General features: G+C 41.9%; 1 protein-coding gene across 3 annotated transcripts in view; it reads left to right on the top strand.

The window, feature by feature from the left end:
- Positions 1 to 7,357: 7,357 nt before the first annotated feature.
- asb2a.1 (ankyrin repeat and SOCS box containing 2a, tandem duplicate 1) overlaps positions 7,358 to 17,115 on the top strand; it is a 32,918-nt gene continuing 23,160 nt past the window's right edge. For 2 of the 3 annotated variants that reach the window (XM_035793974.2, XM_035793972.2), the window contains exons 1-2: positions 8,046 to 8,162; positions 12,771 to 13,073. In XM_035793974.2, coding sequence (XP_035649867.1) covers positions 8,125 to 8,162; positions 12,771 to 13,073 — 341 coding nt within the window. In that variant the 5' untranslated portion in view covers positions 8,046 to 8,124. Of the gene's footprint in view, positions 7,515 to 8,045; positions 8,163 to 12,770; positions 13,074 to 17,115 lie in introns of those variants that run through there. The other variant, XM_035793973.2, reaches the window with a different exon arrangement.

Genomic DNA, 17,115 nt, shown 5'->3' with positions numbered 1-17,115 from the left:
GCCAGTCCTTGCAATCAGTTTCATCTCGAATAATGGTTTTATTCTCCAGACTCCAAGCAGCAAACCAAGTGGCAGGGTGGCCAATAATATATCAAACAAGAACTGTGACTTTTAGCTTCATTTATGTTGCCTGTTCATTGTTACAGGTGGAGTTTCAGTTTTTAAGAACCGGGTTACACCTTGCCTGAATTGATTCTGGGAAATGCTTCTCTATGCAAGCTTCAAACATCCTACCCAATTAACAATAGTTGGTCCCACAATCACCACCTCTTTGCATATTAAGGCTACCCAGCAATGGGTTCCTTTACTGCTAGTATGCAAGGTTCATCTGGCACCAGTGTGTGCTTGGTTAGCACCCAGTTTCAAAACGCCTTGATCACACTGACAGCGTCTTTGCATTTTGGTACACCAGAAGTACATTAATTTCCAATGGAACGCTGAGTTTGCCTTGCAGCATTGCAATGCAGAGGCAGTTGAAGTGCGTTGTGTGGTGCATATATTGGATTTATCGAACATATGCATCAAACTGTATGCATAGAATGCTTGACAGAAATGGTAGCAGAAGGAGAATGTTGAACTTTTGTTGCACACATATCCAGATGATAATCCGTACCATTTTGCACAATGACACCGTCGGTGTGATTGAGGGGTAACACTTTTACTATGGTTGTTGAAACAGTGCCTGATCTCAACCTCATTATCTGTGGTTGTTGACCCCAGTTGACCCTCAAGGACAGGTTTTGCTATGGATGCTTCCCATCCATGTACTTTTGGGGGATTTTCAGGCTCATTGTCTGCTGTTCATTGGTTTACATCACGGCTAATTGGTTTGTAGGTAGCCAGTGGTGTAAAGTACTTCATTAAAAACACTTGAAAGTACTATTTAAGTAGTTTTACAGCATGCGTGTGTAACAGTATAACTTTAGACCGTCCCCTCTCCCATTCCCGGGCACGAACCAGGGACCCTCTGCACACATCAACAACAGTCACCCACGAAGCATCGTTGCCGATCGCTCCACAAAAGCCGCGGCCCTTGCAGAGCAAGGGGAACTAATACTTCAAGGTCTCAGAGCAAGTGACGTCACCGATTGAAACGCTATTTAGCGCACAACGCTAACTAAGCTAGCCGTTTCACATCCGTTACACGTGCTTGAGTTCTACGTACAAGCATAGATATTATTTCATCTAAACACATCAGCAAATGTTTGTATCTGGCACTCAGCGCACCATGCTTGATTGAGGAATGTCACATTATCAAATTACACTCATGCTTATAGAAGTGGCGGTCATTCATCAACACACCTTCTCATATTGTAACAATGTGAGGCACTCAGCATATCAGCATTGGGCCGGGACTTTTAGCAGGTGCCCATATCTTCCCGCATTTCGGCATGCACTATTTGGTTTTGGTATTTCATTAGGATCCCCATTAGCTGTTGCAAAAGCAGCAGCTACTCTTCCTGGGGGTCCACACAAAACATGAAACCTGACATAATACAGAACTTTAATAGACATGAACAGCTCAACGACAGAACGTCATAATTATTTTAAAGGCACACTTAGATTACATATCAATAAATGCACAAAAACTATCTAGGTCAAATAGGGGTGAGGCGTTGTGCCAAGAGGTGTTGTTTCATCTATTTTTTAAAAAATCAGGGTTTCTGTTTATTTGAGCAATATGAGATGGAAATAATGACTATATAATACTGTACACTTTCTTGAATTTGTTCTGGAATTGGGGACTGTGAAAAGACCCCGGTGGCATGTCTGGTGGGGTAAGCATGTGTGTCAGAGCTGTGTGTAAGTTAACTATGCAAACAACTGGCTCAAATTGGTCATACGTAGAAACATTTAAAATGGTATTCAGAGATACAGAGATACACCATGCCATATCATACACAACAGTTAAGGAACAATGGGAAAGTAATTTTGCTTTGAAAGTTGATAAACTTGTGAACTCACTTCTGAGAAAATGGCCTTTTCGAATCTTTTGGTACTATTACTGGGAGAGAGGAGAGGAGGCGATAGATTCATATGAGGAGTTCATGGCTCTGTTCAAATGCAACTTTGATCATAAACCGGAGGGCAGAGAGGGGGGTGAGCGCCGACTCCAATTAAGGCAGGGGGACCAGACGGCTGCCGAGTATGCGCTCACCTTCCAGACAGTGGCAGCATCCAGAGGATGGAACAAGCTGGCACTTCGTACACTATTCAGAAGAGGTCTGTGCGAGGAGGTCCAGACGGAACTGGCCTTGTTGAGACGACAATCTCTCCTTGGACTCACTCATTGCGATGGCCATCAGTCTGTACTCTCATTCCTTCCTTCCTTCCTTCCTTCCCTCCCTCCCTCCCTCCCTCCCTCCCTGCCCCATCTCTTTCAACCAAACCGTTTTTCAATTCCTCATCAATCAATGGAGCTTTAACAGTTCTAACAGTCAGTATCTTACCCAAGATGGCATAGCAGTCAGACGTCCTTTGTCCTCGTCAGAAACTAGCCAGAAGCTAGCCAGAAGCACAAACCACGGTTTGTTGTCATCAGCTATCCTTTAGCTCGAAAAGCTATCGGCAGTTTTGTACAACGCGACTTAGACCAGAACATACCAGATCTATTTTTCTCTCCATATCCCCAGATTTCAACCACAAGCTCTGGACATTTACACCTGGATCTTGCAGCTAGCTAGCTGCTATCCGTGTGACTATTGGCTTACATCGATCCCGGAGCAAACATCACTTATTCCAGTGCTTGCCAGCGGAAGAGTTCCATCAGCCACTCCTGGATTACAATCACCTATCTGGACCCGTTATACCTCCAACGCGGAGCCCCACCGGGCCTTCACGACTGGACTACCGACGTTATCTGCCCAAGGGAGTTATCCAACTGGCCCCTCCATCACAACATTACCTGAACGCCCATCTGCTACCCGCTAATCGTTAGCTGTCTTATTGGCTGCTATCTGAATAGGTCTATCGGACAATTTTTCTTGGGTCACTATAACTATATCTATATTGCCAATTGGATTGATCCCCTCTACCACACGGAACCCCACTAATCTACCGACAGAAACGCACGAGGTGGCTAAAAACAGACCTCCATCCTATGCTAGCTTGCTACCGATGGCCCGGCTAGCTGTCTGAATCGCCGTGACCCCAACCAACCTCATTACTCACAGGACCCTTATGACCACTCGACTAACCATGCCTTTCCTTAATGTCAATATGTCTTGTCCATTGCTGTTCTGGTTAGTGTTTATTGGTGTATTTCACTGTAGAGCCTCTAGCCCTGCTCACTATACCTTATCCAACCTTTCAGTTCCATCACCCACACATGTGATGACATCACCTGGTTTCAATGATGTTTCTAGAGACAATATCTCTCTCATCATCACTCAATACCTAGGTTTACCTCCACTGTATTCACATCCTATCATACCTTTGTCTGTACATTATACATTGAAGCTATTTTATCGCCCATAGAAACCTCCTTTTACTCTCTGTTCCAGACGGTCTAGATGACCAATTCTCATAGCTTTTAGTCGTACCCTTATCCTACTCATCCTCTGTTCCTCTGGTGATGTAGAGGTGAATCCAGGCCCCGCAGTGCCTAGCTCCACTCCTTTTCCCCAGGAGCTCTCTTTTGAAGACTTCTGTAACCGTAATAGCCTTGGTTTCATGTATGTTAACATTAGAAGCCTCCTCCCTAAGTTTGTTTTATTTACTGCTTTAGCACACTCTGCCAACCCAGATGTTCTAGCCGTGTCTGAATCCTGGCTTAGGAAAACAACACAAAATTCTGGAATCTTCATCCCTAACTACAACATTTTCAGACAAGATAGAACGGCCAAAGGGGGCGGTGTTGCAATCTACTGCAAAGGTAGCCTGCAGAGTTCTGTCCTACTATCCAGGTCTGTACCCAAACAATTTGAACTTCTACTTTTAAAAATCCACCTCCCTAATTACAAGTCTCTCACCGTTGCCGCCTGCTATAGACCACCCTCTGCCCCCAGCTGTGCTCTCAACACCACATGTGAACTGATTGCACCCCATCTATCTTCAGAGCTCGTGCTGCTAGGCGACCTAAACTGGAACATGCTTAACACCCCAGCCATCCTACAATCTAAGCTTGATGCCCTCAATCTCACACAAATTATCAATGAACCTACCAGGTACCACCCCAAAACCATAAACACGGGCACCCTCATAGATATCATCCTAACCAACTTGCCCTCGAAATACACTGTTTACAATGCTGTTTACTACAACCAAGATCTCAGCGATCACTGCCTCATTGCCTACATCCGTATTGGGTCAGCGGTCAAACGACCTCCACTCATCACTGTCAAACGCTTCCTGAAACACTTCAGCGAGCAGGCTTTTCTAATCGACCTGGCCAGGGTATCCTGGAAGGATATTGATCTCATCCCGTCAGTAGAGGATGCCTGTTTTTTAAATTTTTTTAAATGCCTTCCTGACCAACTTAAATAAGCATGCCCCTTTCAAGAAATTTAGAACCAGGAACAGATATAGCCCTTGGTTCTCTCCAGACCTGACTGCCCTTAACCAACACAAAAACATCCAATGGCGTTCTGCATTAGCATCGAACAGCCCCCGTGACATGCAACTTTTCAGGGAAGCGAGAAACCAATATACACAAGCATTTAGAAAAGCCAATGCTAGCTTTTTCAAGCAGAAATTTGCTTCCTGCAACACAAACTCAAAAAAGGTTTCTCAAATGATTGCCTCGCCTGGTTCACCAACTACTTCTCTGATAGAGTTCAGTGTGTCAAATCGGAGGGACTGTTTTCCGGGCCTCTGGCAGTCTCTATGGGGGTGCCACAGGATTCAATTCTTGGACCGACTCTCTTCTCTGTATACATCAATGATGTCGCTCTTGCTGCTGGTGAGTCTCTGATCCATCTCTACGCAGATGACACCATTCTGTATACTTCTGGACCTTCTTTGGGCACTGTGTTAACAACCCTCCTGGCGAGCTTCAATGCCATACAACTCTCCTTCCGTGGCCTCCAATTGCTCTTAAATACAAGTAAAACTAAATGCATGCTCTTCAACCGATCGCTGCCTGCACCTGCCCGCTTGTCCAACATCACTACTCTGGACGGTTCTGACTTAGAATATGTGGACAACTACAAATACCTAGGTGTCTGGTTAGACTCTCCTTCCAGTCTCAAACATCTCCAATCCAAAGTTAAATTTAGAATTGGCTTCCTATTTCGGAACAAAGCATCCTTTACTCATGCTGCCAAACATACCCTTGTAAAACTGACCATCCTACCCATCCTCAATGTAATTTACAAAATAGCCTCCAATACCCTACTCAATCAATTGGATGCAGTCTATCACAGTGCCATCCGTTTTGTCACCAAAGCCCCATATACTACCCACCACTGCGACCTGTACGCTCTCGTTGGATGGCCCTCGCTTAATATTTGTCGCCAAACCCACTGGCTCCAGGTCATCTACAAGACCCTGCTAGGTAAAGTCCCCCCTTATCTCAGTTCGCTGGTCACCATAGCAGCACCCACCTGTAGCATGCGCTCCGGCAGGTATATGTCTCTGGTCACCCCCAAAACCAATTCTTCCTTTGGCCGCCTCTCCTTCCAGTTCTCTGCTGCCAATGACTGGAACGAACTACAAAAAACTCTGAAACTGGAAACACTTATCTCCCTCACTAGCTTTAAGCACCAGCTGTCAGAGCAGCTCACAGATTACTGCACCTGTACATAGCCCATCTATAATTTAGCCCAAACAACTACCTCTTTACCTTCTGTATTTATATATTTTGCTCCTTTGCATCCCATTATTTCTATCTCTACTTTGCACATTCTTCCACTGCAAATCAACCATTCCAGTGTTTTACTTGCTATGTTGTATTTACTTCGCCACCATGGCCTTTTTTTGCCTTTACCTCCCTTATCTCATCTCACTTGCTCACATTGTATATAGAATTATTTTTCTACTGTATTATTGACTGTGTGTTCGTTTTACTCCATGTGTAACTCTGTATTGTTGTATGTGTCGAACTGCTTTGCTTTATCTTGGCCAGGTCGCAGTTGTAAATGAGAAGTTGTTCTCACCTTGCCTACCTGGTTAAATAAAGGTGAAATCAAATAAAAAATAAACTCAATAAAAATCTTGCTCAGCTAGCGTTTCACGTGGATTTCTGTCATACCTTGTCCCATAGACTCCTTACAGGGTAAGGAAACCAATGTAATTTTCACACTTATATTTCCACTTTGATACTGTAGGCAAAACCGGGCAACTGGTAGCCTACTGGCTAAGGATGTTGGGCTAGTAACCGAAAGGACACTGGTTCAAATCCCAGAGTTGACTAGATCTGTCAATGGGCACTTAACTCTAATTGCTTCTGGATTAGCCTGGATTTAGTGGCTGCTAAAAGAAAAAAAGTATATAATTTGTGTTTTCTGTCAACGCCAGGCTTTCTGCAACAGTATTTAACTTCTTGTTCTGCACCACAACAAACAATTAAGCAAGTACTTTACTAACCCATAACCATAGTACTGAGGTTAGTGCTAAACTAACCCCCAAGCTCTACACTCAACAGGGTATTAAAAGACTTACTGATGATACAACTGTAACTCTAGTGGCTGGTATTCTGGAATCCAGCCTGTGGGGTATCTGTGACCTTTCCCTCATACGAGAATACATGTAAAGTGTACAAGGTTCAGAATTAAACTAACACATGATGCAGATTGGCCTGCCAACACAATGGGAAGGTTACCTTGTCAATAAACGTGACCCTTTTTTGTTGTCGTCTAAAAATAAGGAACAGGCATCCGCAATGAATTTTAACACCTCTTTGCAGTGATTGTAACACAAGACAATACCAGACTACTCAACATAAGGAACAAGTCGCAACAACAAAACCGGACCCAGATTCAGCAGATGATTGACCTAGCACAGGAGGACTACAATCCAAAACACTGTACTTGGGACTACTCACACCAGTTGGTTTACATTGAACACAGACAATATCACTCAATTCTAATATGTATGAATTTGGATGAGTCACATTACCTGATGAAGATACTCACCACATTATTATTAGACAAGATGGGATGCTGGCCGTTTTGCTAGCTCCTCCTCAACCTTGCTATTTTTTGTGTGTAAGGATTTCACTGTACCATTTACACTCACTGTGTCCTGTGCACGTGACAAATAAACGTGTTTAATTTATTACGCCAAGACTTCCAACTATTTGTTCTGTTGTTCAGTACTATCCGTCCCTCTTCAAAAAAAAACTGGGCCAGCTCCCCCCCAGGAGCATTCTGAGCTATGAAGGAGGTGGATGAAAATTTGACCCTCCCCTCCGCCCTATCAGATGCCTCAAGAAATATCCCAGACTGCTCGATCAGAATCCCAGTTTCAGAAACCTCCACTGACAGAGAAGTGGAGAAGTCTTCGTAGGGGAGACTAACCAAAGAGGAAAACTTGGACACTTTTTTTTAGGAAAACAGTAAAAGTTTGGGAGAAAGGTAAGACATAGTTTTATGTAAAATTGTTATTTGACAACGTTGGTGCACTCTTATTTTTTTGTTAGCTATTGACATTTTTTCTACATGGACCCAATGGTAATGAGCATTTTAGAAATATTATTAGAAGTAGTACACTCCATTAGTTATTTCAGAAATCCTTTAATTATTAGAAGGGGAGCATATCCTCATTTCATTGTCCAATCCTAACATAATTCCAGCATTAGCCAACCTAAATACAACATTCAATTTTGTTCTTCTTCAAATCTATCGATTTGAATGACATGTAAGTCGCTCTGGATAAGAGCGTCTGCTAAATGACTTAAATGTAATGTAAATGTGTTCAAAGGGAGTTCGCCTTAATTGACAAGCCCACCTGTACATATGTTCCTTTACTTTGCTCTTGCAGTTTCTGCCTGCCAGCCAATGTTCAGAAGTGAGTACATTAATACATATGTACTTGAGAGCCTAAAACAGTCCTGTGCAATGGACCCATGGGATTTTGGTTTGCAGGTCTATTTATAAACTGTATCTACATTGCATGCAGGGCGATATTTGCGAATGGGCTAATGGGATACTGTAGCTGTCTTATGACTTGCAAAACACATCTTATATGGAGCAAATGATACGCCGCCCTTCAACTGGGCACTTGTAAGTATGTAGGGCAACTTATTTGGCAATAAGGTGTGTTGAAGACTATGCCTGATTGTTTGAATGAATTAATGAATGAACAGTACGTGACAAAACAATTTATAGAACAGAGTATTTATTTTCTATTTTTCTAAGTATTTTTCACTTCAAATGCTGAGTGTGCTTGTTCTAATTCCTTACTTGAGAAATAGTGGTGTCTAAAATGACTGACATCCTTGATAAAGATGAGCAATAATGACTGTATAAATACTTCAAATACTGAGCTACAGTATATTGTATGCTCAAAGAAATTGGGGAACTTATATTATTTTATTCACTTGCTCAGAGAAAGAGATTGTTAAACAAGTTGTATTTCTTCCCTAAAATGTAGGGTTCAAAATTATTCACACCCCTAAAGAGTCTTGTGAATAAGGTAGTAAAAGTTTGGCATCTGGTCCCATATTCCTAGCACGCAATGACCATATCAAGCTTCTGACTCTACTAACTTGTCGGATGCATTTGCAGTTCGTTTTAGTTGTTTCAGATTATTTTGTACCCAATAGAAATGAATGATAAATATTGTATTATATTATTCTGGAGTCACTTTTATTATAAATAAGAATAAAATTTGTTTCTAAACACTTTTACATTAATCTGAATGCTACCATGATTACGGACAATCCCAACTGAATCGTGAATAATGATGAGTGAGAAAGTTAGAGGGTCAAAGAGGTGGCAGGGTAGCCTAGTGTTTAGAGTGTTGGACTAGTAACCGGAAGGTTTCAAGTTCAAGCGGACAAGGTACAAATCTGTTGTTCTGCCCCTGAACAGGCAGTTAACCCACTGTTCTTAGGCTGTCATTGAAAATAAGAATTTGTTCTTAACTGACTTGCCTAGTGAAATAAAGGTAAAAAAAAAAAAATCATATCCCCAAGACATACTAACCTCCCCTGTTATTGGTAAGGATGAGAGTTTAGCATGTCCTTGACCCTTTGTAACTTTCTTACTCATTATTATTCATGATTCATTCAGGATTACATTAATGGAGAAGTGTTTATATACATATTATTTATAATGAAAGTGACTCCAGAATGATACAATAGATTATTTATCATTAATTTCTATTGGGCACAAATACTAAGCTTTTGAATCTTTAGAGGTGTCAATTTTTACCCCTACATTTTGAGAAACAATGTTTAACAAGTAATATCAATCTCTTTTTCTGAGCAATAGTAAAAGTGTAAAAACACATTTCCCATTTTATTGGGGAGCATACAATATTTGCAAAGAACTGTAAAGGTTTGAAAATGATGATTCTACAGTATATTCGGAAAGTATTCAGACCCTTTGCTATGAGACTCAAAATTGAGCCCAGGTGCATCTTGTTTCCATTGATCATCCTTGAGATGTTTCTACAACTTGATTGGAGTCCACCTGTGATAAAATAGATTGATTGGACATGATTTGGAAAGGCATAGACCTTTTCTTTATAAAGTTAACAGTTAACAGTGCATGTCAGAGCAAAAACCAAGCCATGAGGTCGAAGGAATTGTCCGTAGAGCTCCGAGACACGATCGTGTCGAGGCACAGATCTGGGAAAGGGTACCAAAAATGTTTTGCAGCATTGAAGGTCCCCAAGAACACAGTGGCCTCCATCATTCTTAAATGGGAGAAGTTTGGTACTACCAAGCCTCTTCCTAAAGCTGGCCACCCGGTCAGTCTCAGCAATCAGGGGAGAAGGGCCTTGGTTAGGGAGGTGACCAAGATACCGATGGTCACTCTGACAGAGCTCTAGAGTTAGTCTGTGGAGATGGGAGAACCTTCCAGAAGGACAACCATCTCTGTAGCACTCCACCAATCAGGTCTTTATGGTAGAGTGGCCAGATGGAAGCAATGCCTCAGTAAAAGGCACATGACCGCCCGCTTGGAGTTTTCCAAAAGGCACCTAAAATAACTCTCAGACCATAAGAAACAAGATTATCTGGTCTGACAAAACCAAGATTGAACTCTTTGGCCTGAATGCCAAGACAGTGCAGGAGTGGCTTCGGGAAAAGTCTCTGAACGCCTTTGAGTGACCCAGCCAGAGCCTTGAACCCGATTGAACATCTCTGGAGAGACCCTAAAATAGCTGTGCAGCGACACTCCCCAACCAAACTCCCCAAATACAGGTGTGCCAAGCTTGTAGCGCCATACCCACAAAGAATTGAGGCTTTAATCACTGCCAAAGGTGCTTCAACAAAGTACTGAGGAATGGGTCTGAATACTTATGTACATGTGATATCAGTTCTTTTTTTTATAAACATTTGCTAAAATGTCTTAACAGTTTTTGCATTGTCATTATATGGTATTGTGCTTCTTTTGCATGTTATTTTGGCATTAATACTTGTCACATATCAGTTTGCAAACAATGTAAAAATAAATAAATATATAATTGAGTTAATAAAGCCGCATACAAACAGACAGCTCCAAAATGCAGGTGTTTCAGCCTAGCTAGGTGCTTTCTGTGGTGGTGGGGCAGGCCAGCAGAAAACAGGAGCATTGCACCGTGATTGGCTCAGCATTGCACCGTGATTGGCTCAGTGTTCTGTCACTCATGGGGACACCGTCACCTGCCTTTAGTAAGGGTATACATCAATAATGTGAGCCCTTTGGGTGCTGCCATAGAGTTACATTAGTAGTGCCCTTCCAAGAAGGCTCAAGGTCATTGGCCACAGAAATGATGTCAATTCACGTTATATGTACAGCAGCTTTGATTGATCATGTCAACATCTTACTTTCACAATCCTAGCTAGCAGTCATCATCATGAATCAAGTCTACTGGCAAATCCTTTTTAATCCTTGTCATATGAAGAGAAATAATGAAGAGAAAATATAGTTAAAACGTATCAGTGCTCATCGGCCATTGGACATAAACATTACACAACAGTTTGGAGATTTCAAATTCAACAATGAGTGGTTTGTAAGGAATCGGTGACAGTGGCTAACTGCAAGCTTTGCAACTGGGAAGTCAGGAATAATACCTTTTGAACAGTCATTCAACTCGGAATTGTAAATCCGGCATCTTTCTCTTTGGTGACAAAATTTACCCATGAAGGACAGCCGTGACACTTTCCTGTTCAAGCACATCACAACATGAGTCCAAAAATGTCTTATGTTGCTTCATAAATTATGTAGGATGCCAGTGAGATATGTATACTGTAGCTAAGAAAGTAATACTAAGTGTATGTTGTGTAGTAAGCTGTTAGTAGCCCATGTGCCTCACCCTAATAAATAAATTGGTCCATTTTCACCAACACGGTATTGTAAACACATTGTTCGTGGCTGGTGTGTGCTTGTTTGCAAATGTTTTGTGTATTTATTTATTTATTTTTTCACCTTTATTTAACCAGGTAGGCTAGTTAAGAACAAGTTCGCATTTGCAACTGCGACCTGGCCAAGATAAAGCATAGCAGTGTGAACAGACAACACAGAGTTACACATGGAGTAAACAATTAACAAGTCAATAACACAGTAGGAAAAAAAGGGGGGGGAGTCAATATACATTGTGTGCAAAAGGCATGAGGAGGTAGGCGAATAATTACAATTTTGCAGATTAACACTGGAGTGGTAAATGATCAGATGGTCATGTACAGGTAGAGATATTGGTGTGCAGAAGAGCAGAAAAGTAAATAAATAAAAACAGTATGGGGATGAGGTAGGTAAAAATGGGTGGTCTATTTACCGATAGACTATGTACAGCTGCAGCGATCGGTTAGCTGCTCAGATAGCAGATGTTTGAAGTTGGTGAGGGAGATAAAAGTCTCCAACTTCAGCGATTTTTGCAATTCGTTCCAGTCACAGGCAGCAGTATAGCTTTGACAGTGCTAGTGATAGTAGTACACTGTAAGAACGGTCCATGTTCTGAATTCTGTCGCTGTACATTTCAAAAGTGCTGAACAAATAGTTATTGACTACGTCTCTTGTCGCTCGCTCATGAATGTCTTAATCAAAATTACGGATTGCCTCTTATCTGCTTGTCGTCCCCATATGCCATAGTTTGTACATCTCAATTGTCAGTAGAAACCATATTTGTTCAAGCAAGTCAGCCATGCCAGCTATGTTTCTTTAAAAGGCAATAAATGAGGCTGAATTAACTGTTTCGCTGCCAGACAAGACTCCGTTGAAGCCAGGTGTAGCAGTGGTAAGGTGTTGGGACTGCTTTATGTAGGCCTTAACAGTTTACGGGCAGTTTGTCAACGTTATAGTGCAATTAATGTATTGTTTAGTGTTTTTATTGTTTGCCCCACCAAGATTTAAATTCTAAAATTGCCACTGAACCCAGGACAAAATTATATATTGATATCCCTACCCTGTAAGCAGTATGGACAGGTTAGACAGCAGTCTATGCTTTAGTTTTATTTACCTGGCCAAGTTTTTTTGTAATATCCCTGATATTAGCATTTTCACACTTCCATGTCCAAGTCATCTTAAATTAACATAATTTAACTACGCAATTAAAACCAATATGTAATTTTGTAATTTGGGTAAAATAATATTTTTGCTTGGTGTGCTTAGGAATGGGTCTCGCAAGATCCAACTTGGTGGACATAATGCATAATACGTAACTGCATGCTCTCTTTTTCTCTCGAGATTTAACATGGCAGTTGCCAGCATGGCCATGCCTGGCTCCACAGCGGGCCCCACGCTGGGTTTTGATGACTACAGTCTCTACAGCAACCTGTCAGATGATGAGCTGATGCAGCTGGCTATCGAACGCAGCCTCAGTGAGACCCATGATGCCACTGCACCGGGTGAAGCCAGCAACACCACCACAGCTCTAGGAAGAAGAACAGGCCAGTATAGGGCAAATCCACCCCCAACCAGACTGATCCCACCAAATCCACCAAGGCAGGAATCAAGCCATAGGCCGCCTACTGCCAAACCAACTGACGCGTATGTACCAGCTGAAAAGATCCCTCATTGTTTTTCATGAACCACATTATCCACTGGGTCATTGGGACAGCCTTTACATTAAGATGTAGGCTACAGATGCTATACACATTTCTTGACACAATTACATGTTATTTGCAGAATTATGCACGACTGACTGTTTTCTTAAATTAATGACTTGGTTAACGTGACTAAACTATCTACCTGCTAATACTGCTAGCCGGCAAACCAAGAGGCCCCGAGTATGGGTTGTTGACATACGACACCTCGATAACATGCTGTACTCATTGCTTCCCGTAGGGCCACGTGCAAAACACCTGTCCTATCATATCTCATGGCACTGTGTTCTTACTCAACGGGAATTTTAGGAATAGATCCAAGTAGCAGTCTGAAGTTCATATGCCACCATGGAGGGAAATAGCAACTAATGAAAACAAGTCTTGGTGTAGAGTTGGACGTACTGTTGCAGGCTCTAATACGGTAGCTATGTCACGTTACAGTATTGGCAGGACAATTTTTGGATGATGTGTGTAAATTGGTGTTCTAGCATCTAGGGAAATTGTTAAAAAATGTATAATAATTGTGCCCACCAACTGTACATGTTGGATATTAACATACTATGCATATGTTTAAAGTCTACCCCTTAGAAAAGCATTCAGAGAAACACTTGAAGGGAGATATGAACTAAAATTGTGATAGTGGACAGGTATTTTAGAAGTAATAAGAGCAATGAGAATTGATTAAGGAATCAAACAATTCACTTTTCAAGAAACACGCATTATCTATTGAGTTTACGATCCCTCCATATTAGTTTAGTTAATTTTAAAGTACACATTTGCAGCAGTCAGCTGTATTACTGAGTATTCACCCCTCTTGGATTTTTGCACATTTTTGCACATTTTGTTACAAAGTAGGTTGAAATGGATATAATTGTAATTTCTTTTTGGGTCATTGATCTACCCAATACTCTAATATCAAATCATTTTTATATACACTGAACAAAAACATGAACACAACATGTCGAAACAGTCCTGAAATGTAAAACAAACATTACAACAGGAAACAATCACCTATAACTCAAAAGTGAAACCAGGCTACCTAAGTATGGTTCTCAATCAGGGACAACGATTGACAGCTGCCTCTGATTGAGAACCATACCAGGCCAAACATAGAAATCCCAAAACATCGAAAAAGGAACATAGACAACCCACCCAACTCACGCCCTGACCATACTAAAACAAAGACAAAACAGAACTAAGGTCAGAACGTGACAGATTGGCCATGTACAGGTACAGTGATCGGTAAGTTGCTCTGACAGCTGATGCTTAAAGTTACAGAGGGAGATATGACTCCAGCTTCAGTGATTTTTGCAATTCATTCCAGTCATTGACAGAAGAGAACTGGAAGGAAAGGCAGAGAAGGATGGGTATGACCAGTGAAATATACCTGCTGGAGCGGGTGCTATGGGTGGGTGTTGCTATGGTGACCACTGAGCTGAGACAAGGTGGGGCTTTACCTAGCAAAGACTTATAGATGACCTGGAGCCAATGGATTTGAAGACGAATATGTAGTGAGGGCCAGCCAACGAACGCATACAGGTTGCAGTGTTGGGTAGTATATGGGACTTTGGTGACAAAATGGATGGCGCTGTGATAGACTACATCCAGTTTGCTATGTGTTGGATGCTGGAGGCTATTTTGTAAATGACATCGTCGAAGTCAGGGATCGGTAGGATAGTCAGTTTTACAAGTGTATGTTTGGCAGAATGAGTGAAGGAGGCTTTGTTGAGAAATAGGAAGCCGATTCTAGATTTAATTTTGGATTGGAGATGCTTAATGTGAGTCTGGAAAGAGAGTTTGCAGTCTAACCAGACACCTAGGTATTTGTAGTTGTCCACATATTCTAAGTCAGAACCGTCGAGAGTAGTGATGCTAGTCGGGCGGGAGGGTGCAGAAAGCAATCGGTTGAAGAGTATATGCACTTAGTTGTACTTGCATTTAAGAGCTGTTGGAGATCACGGAAGGAGTGTTGTATGGCAATTGAAGCTCGTTTGGAGGTTTGTTAGCACAGTGTCCAAAGAAGGGCCAGATATATACAGAATGGTGTCGTCTGTGTAGAGGTGGATCAGAGAATCACCAGCAGCAAGAGCGACATCATTGATATATACAGAGAAAAGAGTCGGCCCGAGAATTGAACCCTGTGGCACCCACATAGAGACTGCCAGAGGTCCGGACAACAGGCCCTCCGATTTGTCACACTGAACTCTATCTGAGAAGTAGTTGGTGAACCAGGCGAGGCAGTCAATTGAGAAGCCAAGGCTATTGAGTCATAAGAATGTGGTAATTGACAGAGTCAAAAGCCTTGGCCAGGTCGATGAATACAGCTGCACAGTACTGTCTCTTATCAATGCCGGTTATGATATCGTTTAGGAACTTGAGCGTGGCTGAGGTGCACCCATGACCAGCTCAGAAACCAGATTGCATAGTGAAGAAGGTATGGTGGGATACAAAATGGGAATGTATGGGAATTAATGGGAATATATGGGAATTAATATTAGTACCATTTAAATGTAGATGTTTTTTGCATTGGATATATTTACCATATCATATGGAGACAGAAACATAAGCATTTTATCTTGTCATAAGTAGACATAATTGCAAATGATTACATCCTTCCAATAGAAATTTTAAAAACTATTTCGTTACGAATTGAACTTTAATTTAATGAGTTGACTCTTCACATGGGAGGGTTTCACTGAACAAGAAAATATACGTAATATTATATCAGGCTCAAAAAGCCTAAAATTTGCCTGGGTGGCCACCAATTTTTTAACCCTTGTATTGGTCAGCCTGTTGCGTGCGTGTTCCCAAACAAGGACCAGTTGCGCTCTGAAGAGACTGATGTTGGTGGGATTTGGAGAATGATGGAGGCAACAGGGGAAAGAGCCTCAGATCCACAAAGCCCCTTCCACCAGGTAGCTGAGGAGATATGCGAGCATGACTGCCATATTGCATCTTCATCCGAAAGCTCTTGCTTGGAAGTGTACTTCGCCAGACTGCCAAGAACCTTGCCCTCTTCCAGGCCGAGGTGGCGAGACACAGTAGGGATGAAACCATAGGCCTTGATGTGAGGGTAGGACGCCTCAACCGTAGACCAAGCAGCCTTCATGTTCACAGCATTATCTGTCACCAGTGCAAATACCTTCTGTGGTCCAAGGTCATTGATGATTGCCTTCAGCTCATCTGCAATATAGAGATTGGTGTGTCTGTTTTCCCTTGTGTCTGGGCTCTTGTAGAATACTGGTTGAGGGGTGGAGATGATGTAGTTAATTATTCCTTGCCCACGAACATTTGACCACCCATCAGAGATGATTGCAATACAGTCTGCTTCCTCTATGATTTGCTTGACCTTCACTTGAACTCTGTTGAACTCTGCATCCAGCAAATTAGTAGATAAAGTATGTCTGGTTTGAGGGGTGTATGCTGGGCGACGAACATTTACAAATCTCTTCCAATACACATTGCCTGTGAGCATCAGAGGTGAAACAGTTGCAAACACAGCTCGAGCAAGACATTTATCAGCATTTCTCTGACTTCATTCCTCCATTGAGTCAAAAAACATATGATTCCAGGAGGACTATGAGCTGTTGCTATCGATAAGGTGTCTGATTCATCATTTTCACCTCGAATAGAAGTAGAGGGACTTTTGTCAGAGGTTGCTTGTTGTGAGCGCTGAGGGAACTTTATGCACTTGGCCAGATGATTCTGCATCTTTGTTGCATTCTTCACATATGATTTGGCACAGTATATGCAAATGCACACAGCTTTTCCTTCTACATTAGCGAAATGTCTCCACACATCAGATAGTGCCCGTGGCATTTTACTGTAAAGATAAGAAAATAATGAGTAAAAAAAGTTACCAGTTTAAATAATTTCTAACTTGGCTCTTCTAAAGGCAACAAATGTCCAACTTTAGGGGGTCTCTAAATATACCGAATTTGACAGAGACCCGTGCTGACAGCAAGATGCATCAATCTCACATCATA

Source organism: Oncorhynchus keta, chromosome 19 (assembly GCF_023373465.1).
Source record: "Oncorhynchus keta strain PuntledgeMale-10-30-2019 chromosome 19, Oket_V2, whole genome shotgun sequence".
Taxonomy (NCBI): domain Eukaryota; kingdom Metazoa; phylum Chordata; class Actinopteri; order Salmoniformes; family Salmonidae; genus Oncorhynchus; species Oncorhynchus keta.
The sequence above is the reverse complement of the archived record's forward strand: the minus strand, read 5'-3'. Positions and strand labels throughout refer to the sequence as shown.